This window comes from Apostichopus japonicus, chromosome 2 (assembly GCF_037975245.1).
Source record: "Apostichopus japonicus isolate 1M-3 chromosome 2, ASM3797524v1, whole genome shotgun sequence".
Taxonomy (NCBI): domain Eukaryota; kingdom Metazoa; phylum Echinodermata; class Holothuroidea; order Aspidochirotida; family Stichopodidae; genus Apostichopus; species Apostichopus japonicus.
Window position 1 is genome coordinate 32,508,139 of NC_092562.1, and position 9,523 is coordinate 32,517,661.

Sequence of the window (9,523 nt, forward strand, 5' to 3'; positions counted from 1 at the left end):
CAAGAAACAATTTAGGTTTTCATACATCATACACATGTTCTGACCTCTTTTGAAGAAAGCTTTAATAGTCTTACTACAAAATCAAAATAATGAGACATTTCTCCAAAACCTATATTTTGGCGCAATTGAACATATATGTTACTCTCTGCAAAGGTAAAGTCAAGTTCCCCCTTATAAAAATAAACTTGAAATGAGGAGTGCACTGGATTTCAAATCTGGCCGGCATTCAGGCAGTATTTAAGAAATTCACAAACCAGAATCAGGTCAGTAATTACAATGCATCAACAGAAAAATCAGACTTTTAATTTAACACTTTAGGTAAAACCTTTTCATTTGAGCCCCAGCAATACCAATCCCACCCATCCTATTCACCATATTGTTCCTATCTTGAGTTATCACACACAATTTCTGCCTCAAGCCTTACCTGTATTACAGTGCATGACCATATGCTATGGTTCAGTCAACATGTAAGTCCTACTAGTTTTCAAATTACAGCTTCATTTCCTAGTTACATCATTTAAAAGATTGAAGAAGAAAAAATTCCCAGATGATTGCTTACTTTGTTAATATTTCAAATGGTCAACTGTTGTGATAAAATAAAAAAATTATCCTGATTAAAACAAACTGCCAACTTTAAAATTCATTCCACTTTTATACTCCCCTAATGAATAATGTAATTTGAAAGGAAGTGTAAACATGAGCAAGTAAAGAAAAACTGTTATGTTCGCTCAAGATTGTTATGAAATGCTGACTTAGACCAAGAAATATTTTCAGTCAGCCTTAAAGGGGTGGGGACATTCTCTTTATATTTTGAATTTCTTATATAATTCCCTGCTGTGGTTCTGCACAGTTGTGGCTGTGCAGCAGGATTTCCCAAAATCCTAATGTCTGGTTGGTTGATATGCCCTAGAATGCCAGACAGAGGAGCCTCCTTTGTTTAATATCACCCACTGAATAACATGAAAAGAGAAGAGTGTTTAGATTTTTTATTCTCACCCCCCCCCCACCCCACTACCCCTTTATCCTACCAAAACAATTCGATGTTAGTCCAGTAAATCCAGCCAGACTTTTTTTTACTGTATCCAGGGATCCTGCAGCCAACCAGATTTAAAATTGAAACTGGTGCAATGGTGCCTCCCTAATTAAAATCCTGAATCCTACAGAAAACTTGATTAAAGCATCATGTTTAGATTTGTTACTGCTATAAGTACTCAAGTTTTAGTGGGATGTAGTGAGACAGAACAGATCTGTCTTGTTAATGAACCATCACTTAGTCTTAATAGAAGGAAGGAACTGCCTACTACTAGCTTGACTCACTCCACTCAGAATCCCAGTTGACATAAAATCAATTCATTATGAATCATCAAAGTTAACACTGTATGTATGTTCATGAGACTACAACACACTGTGTACTACTACTGTTTGCTTCTTATCCATACAGATAGTTACAAAAGGTTATCACAAGCACCATTGACATGCCAAATAAGATACTGTATGAATATTCCAGTCTTGGACTAAGTGAACAAGAGAAGACTACATATTTCACACTGCTGGAACTTGTAAACGCTGTTTCAGTAAGTACTCTATGTGGTCATGGGCACCCACGGTGGCAGGGAAACCCCCCCCTCTCCCTGAAAATCAAAGTAGTACAAAAAAGAGCAAGAAATATCTCAAAATGGAATGGGTGGGTTTTCAAATACATTCCAATCAAATAGACTTCTTTTCTCAAATGAACTTTTGTACTTCAATTACACATCTGAAAGTGTAAAATTGACGGTTGAAGAACCCAGGACCTCCACCAGGGCTAAGAATACATTCTGTACAAACTACAAACATAGTAAAAATAAAATAAAATATAAAATAAAATAAATTAAAATAAGATGATATCATTCTTATTTTAGAATATTCCTCTTTCTTAAATATAGTTATGTGCTCCAAAACCTTTAACAGAGGTGCAGAACTATCAGATAAATGGAAATGGTGCACCTCCAAGCCAATGACATTGTACACAATAGGATATACTTAATATGCATCTGAGTGTACAGCTGTACTTATAAAACAAATTGTGGCTAACGTTTAAACTGTCACTCAGCCAGTCACTGCAGGCGATCTGAAAAACCTAACCGCTCAAAAACCCAGTCTACTGTCCACCCCCTTGTGAGCCGATCTTCCCAGGCTGAAAGTGGCTGATGAATTTGACACAAACACAACAAGAGAAAGACCCTAACAAATCAGGGCTGGTTAAAAGTTCTGTTACTGCCTTCTTTGCAGCATCATACCTCCCTGTGACATTTCATTATTTAATTTTATAATGTACTGCTATATAATGATGACCCTTAGACAAAGTCAACTGCCGTAAATAACAAACTAATTACAATCATGATCAGTAGTAACTGTTGCTCATAATTTTTGCCCACGGTTTTCTTTCCTATAATGTTACAGGTTGCAAGTTTACACTTACAGTTACATTTCGCCATAACATCTGACGTGAAGTGCTTACTCTGTTCTCAGAGCCTAATTCAACTCAAATACAAAAATTAACGAGTAGGCCTACATATGATGGACACTAGAAAAACAAAGGTTCATTATCAAGCTAGTAACCACAAGAAAAGAATTAGACTGGAAGAAAAATAAAATAACATAAATCCAAAGAAAGGTGAAACAATTCTAAATAACAAGATTGAATTTCAAATTATTTTGGAAATTCATGAGCTTTTGGCAAACACAATAGCAATAGTTTTTTTTTTAATAATCTACCATGACTTGTTTGTGGTACTGCAAAGAGGTCATTGTGAGTTTATAGAATACTCAGGATAACTTGGAGGATGGATAACCCAAGGAAGTAGATTACTGCCACAACTGAATGCAGTACGGACAAGACAAGCTTGTCGGGATACATCTTCAGCTTTCAAGAGGGTACAGTCGATGCCTAAATCAAAGCCTTCCAATTTAATACAGTCTTGCGTAGCCTTGTTTGTAATAAGTCTGAACAGTTAATTTAGCAAGATTTGGAATTTGTAAAATTGACGATGTTACTTCTTAGTGCAATTTGGGGAACAGAAACTTTCATGAAAATTACCGAAATTATCGCCACCAAACATGAAAGTTAGGCTAGGTACCCAGGTTAACGATGTAGGTCTACATTGTTACGTCAGATAAAGGCCTACTAACATTTAGGCCAGTCGGTAGTCTACAAGACTGGATGAAAGTTAACGCAATATTTAACTTTAGACCTAATGCACACCGTGACAGCGCTGATCATGACTTCATCGATCACTTAAAAGATGGCCTTATGTAGCCTTACGCAGGTATATCACTGAGTTATGAGCTACCTAGGCTACTGCTACTAGGCCTACTAGTATTAGCCTAGCAAGTCAACTGTCAATGTTTACGCAAGTTCAAGTTCAATGAAATTCGCTCTTACTCATAAGTAATATTACACTATAGAATATGCTCATGCTGATATTTCGTAATCACTACCGGAGCCCAGGCCATAGACATATATCTATTTAGCGTACATTCCGAACTCTGCCCACGTTCTTCCGGTCTATGAAATTTTGAAGCAGGTTAAAGGGTGGTAAGTCTAACCTTAACATGTACGGTATATCATGTCACAACGGGTACGTGTACACTAACACACACGTTACGAACAGACACTTGTTGACAAAATTCCCGGAAGATAAATTTCCCCGCCCACCTGTGTTTGCATGAACGAAGAACTTCAACCCAAGCACCCATATAAGGAATGATGTACGTGGTGACGCGTTGTGTTTGTTGTGGTAATAAGATTTCCGTCTGCTTTTAGCAGAAATGAGCTGACGTTTCAGACCCTACCAAAATGTTTTAGGGATAAACTATAATCTATAAACTTCGTGATTTATGACCACAAAGAAGATCGATTTGAATTGTCCCATTATTTAGAAAATAAAAATAGTTAACCAATTTTAAAGAGTTCAATAACGTAACTGTGAAAAAACGCTCATTATTTTAATAAAATTATTTTCAACTAACCTAACAAACAGTCAAATCGCCACCTTTCACCGAATATCATGTACAGTACGCTGGGTAGTTATAGTTGCTTCCGTAGGATTGTTCCCACAATTCCTCACTGTGTTTATACACCCTGTTGTGGCAACCAATCATAATGAGGGATTTCCTGGCAAATATATTGCATACGTCACGATTAACCAATCAGAACGTTACTTTGGGCTGTCACGAGTGATGTGGCTATTTTTAGACGCCTTAGTCAGTGTATATAAAATATGAGTCAGATGTTACACATCATTCAGGAAAGACCTACTGTCCTGTGAGTAGATAACGCACTGCTAGTTTGGTAATGAACAAACGCTACACAGCCTGAAAAACTTGGAGATATACTTTAGGAGAACCAATGAGTCACTGTGTTTTCGTGAGAAAATTGTGCACTGTGAATTAACTATCTTACATTTGTACCAGTTGACTTATCTTTATCTGTATGCCAGCCGAAAAGAAAATGGAGACTCAGTTTTACGAGGACGCACCAAATGGCAATTTGATCAATATGAAGAGAAATATGACGTTGAATTTTGATTTGAAGAGCAGCAAGAAATCGGTGTTGTCGACACCAGACGTGCAAATGCTTCAGTTGGCTTCACCAGAGCTAGAGAAGTTTATAAACCAGCAAGGAAACATCTGCACAACGCCAACCCCTACGCAGTTCATTTGCCCGAAGAATGTCACAGACGAGCAAACTGCCTTTGCTCAGGGATTCGTGGAAGCATTGCAGTCTCTTCACGAGTCCGGCAAGCAAGATGATGTCCCAACGAGCCTGCATGTTTTACAGCAAGTTGAGAACTCGTGTGTAATTGAGCCAGCGGTTACAGAACATAACACTACCAGTAATACAACCATGACAAATCTGTCCTGTGCGAATGTTACTTCAACAGGTTATGATCCCATTCTTACCAGTGCTACAAGTTTACCAGGATCAACGGTGAGTCTACCTGTGTATAGTTCATCTTCTTACAGTTCTGCATATACTTCCCCATCCCCTGACTCGATAAACAGTGTCCCTCAGTCAGGATGGTCTGACACTCATCATCATGTGGAGGCTCTACCATCAATTCCACACATTAAAACTGAGCCTGGTACTCTTCAAGAACAGCCACAAACTGTGCCAGTGTTTCATGCTGCATCCAGTGCTCAATGTCTTGATCTTTCACCGATAGACATGGATACACAGGAAAGGATCAAATCTGAGCGAAAACGCCTGAGAAACCGCATCGCAGCTAGTAAGTGCAGGAAGCGAAAGCTGGAGCGTATTTCACGTTTGGAGGATAAAGTTCAGGATCTAAAGTCACAAAATGCAGATTTACAAGCAGCAGCCACAAAACTTCGGGAACAGGTTTGCAAATTAAAAGAAGGTGTGATGGAACATGTGAAATGTGGTTGCCAAGTTATGCTTGCTCAGCAATTGGCATTCTGAGTGAGTACCTTTCTCTGAGTGGATACAAACACAACTTGTACACTTTATCGAAAGATGTGCTAAGAGTTAACAGTGATGACATGACGCTGCCATACTTCAGTCGGAAGAAGAATGTTGAATGCCGAGGAACCTGAAGTTGGGCAATATATGAGGATTTGGATGCAGTGCTGCATTAAAAACTTTTCAGATATGACTACATTTACTTGCAAGAACTTCAGGTTTCAAATCGTCACTAAACCATTGCTGGCAATATTTCACTATATTTCTGGTAAATTGTAAAATTCAGCAAAGAGGTATTTGTGGGAGCAATTAGTAATGTCAATTTGCAACATGTTGGGCTAGGGATTTACCGATGCCTTTAGCTCATTATGCATCATGCTAATTTCATCATTTATGTCAAGAGAAAAAATGGTTATTGGGCAAATTTTCCCAGGTGTGTGTTGTGAAATGCTATGGTCATCTGGTAAATTGCAAACCATTAAGCAAAGATGTCTTTGTGGGAGCAATTAGTAAGGTCAATTTGCAACCTGTTGATCTAGAGATTTACAGATGCCTTCTTAAGCTTGTTATACATCATGCTATTTTCATCATTTATGTGAAGAAAAAAAATGGTTATTGGGCAATTTCCCCAGGTTGTGTTGTGAAATGCTATCTTTGTCTGGTAAATTGCAAACCGTTTAGCATAGTTGTCTTTGTGGGAGCAATTAGTAATGTCAATTTGCAACATGTTGGGCTAGGGGTTTACAAATGCCGTATTTAGCTTGTTATGCATCATGCTAATTTTCCCAGGTTTGTGTTGTGAAATGCAATATATTCTATTGTATGGAGAAAGCTCCATGATAGTCAATTTATAAATCAGCTGTCTCCTCCATATGATCTTCATACATGGCTTTCTGTCTATTCACTGAACATGCCTCTTGAAGGTTACTAGAGTTATTGTGCCAGAATATGTAGTATATATGTGAAAACTTCAAAATTTGGGCATATATCTTGGCAAAGGAAAATGTAACTTAATGTTGCTAATCCTCAAGACGTCGAAAGAGAGTATTTTCATCTCAGTGTCGTAAATGATGAAGTGAAAAATTATCTAGATCAAATTTGGACTATTCTATCCATAACAGTTTGAAATGTTTAACATTTTAGGTGCAACACCAGCTATACAGAGTGTAATGTTATATTGTTGTGTTCTGCTAACTTCTAATGCTCGAGAACACACACTTTCTACCTAGATTGAAAAGTATTAAAGTAGAATTGCATAAATTGGTAATGTGCTTGTATGGTTCCTTGACAGTATTCTAAGAAAATCTTATGTAACTTATCTCATATGGTTTGTAAACTAATGTAACTGCTATTGTACAGTCCATGGTAAATGTATTGAATTTGTGAGCCTCTTAAGGGTTCGATCTTGTCTCATTCAGCCATTGCAAAGGAACATTCCTTTTGAAAGTCTAGACTATGACTAGTATTGTTGGTCTGCAGGATTTGATTTTTATAGCCATGAAACATGATTGTTTGTCTTTCAAAGCTGTGCTGAGAGGCAATAGAAGTGTCAGGAACATGGGCATGTTCTTACTGATATTTTTATGTACAAATGCAATTTAAAGAAAATACAGATGTGTAGGCATTCTTTGAAGTCTTGCCAATATTTATATCAAAGTTTACAAAATTTGTTGTTGTTTTGTACTTTGACCTTGATGGATGGAAAGAAAATGTGAAACTGTAAACTTTTGTCTCTGGTAATTCTTTTTCCTTCTTGTCATTTGCAAAGTATTAGAACTGCAATCAATGTAAAAATGAAAGTAGGGTGGAGTTCCTCTGGTTCTGAACAACGCTGTTAATTTTCCGTACTAGTAGTAAAAGCCACACCCTTTAGTGAAAAACATTTAATTTTCATAGTTAAGACATGCAGAAGAAGAAAGGAGTATTTGGCTGATTCTGGATATGAATAAAAATTCATGTTTTAAAGAATATTGTAGCTGTAATAAACATGACTATAACAGCAGTTCATTATCAAGTTTTAACAACTTTTACTTCACTGCTGATGGCTTCCAGAATGAATAATTAAGATGGTTGTAGCATCTGGGAATCTAATGAGACTTGTCTCTTTCATTTTATTTTCAGCATGCAAAATATTTGGGCTAATACCAAATGATTTAGTGTCGGTTGTAAAACCCTACCAACAATCTGCAACATTTGAGCTAATTAAACAGGAAAATAGATAATATCCAACCATGTGTCATGTTATATCACAGATCCTGGTAACAGGGTTGGCCGGTTTTTACCGGGCGTTTTTTACCGCCTATAAGTGGGAAAAACTGGGAAAAACCTAAAATTATATAGAATTCCTAAAAATTCATGTGGAACTTGTGGAGGAGCATAGAAACTACAAGAAAATGGCATCTTATGGAAGGGGGTTGGGTTACATCCAAAGAACAGCCATGATCTATAACTTTGTGAGTTTACCGATTAGACTATTGTAAATAATTCAAATAAATAATATATTGGATGCTCAAATCAACCAACTTTATTTTCCTATCGAGATGCATAATTCCATAATCTAGAGAATGGACAAGTATCAAACTGTTGGTGCCTCCTAGGGCTATGGTTTGTCATATTATACATGTCACATTGTCTTGTTACATATAATTCAACACCATCCCAAAAACAGATCCAGATGATGATTCATATCCAAGAACGATCACTTCATGTCTGCCATAAATTGTACTCTGTTCACACTTCGCATTAGGCACTGTACTATGCTTATATTGCTTATAGGCACTATACTGTGTGACTGTTGTGACATCAACTAATTTAAGAATAAGTAACATCTGGAACAGTAACCTGTGTTGTTGATACTCTTACCTCTTCAGTTAGCCTATACACAGGAAGTGCCCAGTATCACCTCACCTGTCCACCTCAAAGTGTTTAATCACTCATGCATGAAGTTGTATAATAATTGGACCATGTTTGCATCAAGGTAAACAGTTTGGTTGTGTGAATGGCTCGATAGGGCCATTGTGTGTTTAATACTTAAATTGGGCCCATGTGCCTTACATAGTTTCAAAGCAGTTTATATTGAGCCCCCTGGATTGAAGTTCACCTCAATAGACTGTTGCCTACTGTATTAATTGAATGAACTGTCTGAGCACATAATAGGCCTGAAGAATTTAGGAGGGGTGAGTGTCCCAGTGAAGACCCAGAATGGTTTGGGCAATAGGCAATGCATACTGCTAAAGAGATCGTGACAGAATAACTATACATGTGCAATATGAAAAATACTCTTTTTTCCACAAAAAGTAGAATTAGGGTTGTGATAAAATAGCTCAAAATGAAGCTAAGAAACTCCCATATTCAATAACATATGCCTGTCATGAAACAATATCGTGCCTACTGATGACCCATGCATATTACAGACAAGTAATAATAGTTTTCGAGACGGAGGCGGTTTTTACCAGTATTTACCAGTTTTTCCCGGTTTTTACCTGGTTTTTACCGCTTAGTGGGAAAAACAGGTTTTTCCCAGGAAAATGCCAACCCTGCCTGGTAAAGACATCCTTGCAGACTAGTCCAATCAAAACCCTAGAAAAGAGTTAATTAGGACTACATTAATTGCAGTAACATTGTTCTGCTCTGAACTTCATTACTGACTGGTCTCTTGTACAGTAGACTAAGCACTGCTGATATGTAGGCACCATGTTGTCCTAGACAACCATGTTGGGCAAATCTTGGTCTAGTTTTTGACTGACCTATAAGACACCAAGTTATATCATTACATCCTGGACAAACATGATAAACAAATCCTGATCTTCTGATTGTTGACTGATCTATAGATACCAAGTTATATATATCCTAGACAACCATGATAGACAAGTCTTGATATTGTGATTGGTGACTGACATATAGACACCAAATTATATATTGTACATCCTGGACAACCATGATAGACAAGTCTTGATCTCCTGTTTGTTGACTGATCTAGATACCAAGTTATATATTGTACATCCTGGACAACCATGATAGATAGGTCTTGATCTTGTGATTGGTGACTGATATATAGAC

General features: G+C 37.2%; 2 protein-coding genes across 10 annotated transcripts in view; one reads left to right on the forward strand and one right to left on the reverse strand.

Moving 5' to 3' along the window:
- LOC139957612 (mutS protein homolog 5-like) overlaps window positions 1-4,126 on the reverse strand; it is a 116,993-nt gene extending 112,867 nt beyond the window's left edge. For 3 of the 9 annotated variants that reach the window (XM_071955304.1, XM_071955303.1, XM_071955296.1), the window contains exon 1: window positions 3,461-3,594. In XM_071955304.1, the coding sequence (XP_071811405.1) occupies window positions 3,461-3,501 (41 nt within the window). In that variant the 5' untranslated portion in view covers window positions 3,502-3,594. The other 6 variants (XM_071955302.1, XM_071955297.1, XM_071955298.1 and 3 more) reach the window with 6 other exon arrangements.
- A 165-nt stretch (window positions 4,127-4,291) lies between these two features.
- Window positions 4,292-7,188, forward strand: LOC139957709 (transcription factor Jun-like). Its single transcript, XM_071955305.1, has one exon. It carries the CDS (start codon window positions 4,475-4,477, stop codon window positions 5,462-5,464), a length of 990 nt encoding a protein of 329 aa, XP_071811406.1. The 5' UTR covers window positions 4,292-4,474; the 3' UTR covers window positions 5,465-7,188.
- The last annotated feature ends 2,335 nt before the right edge of the window (window positions 7,189-9,523 follow it).

Bases quoted from the DNA above. Each gene is read 5' to 3' on its own strand.
- LOC139957709 (XM_071955305.1), top strand. From the start codon at position 4,475: ATGCCAGCCGAAAAGAAAATGGAGACTCAGTTTTACGAGGACGCACCA.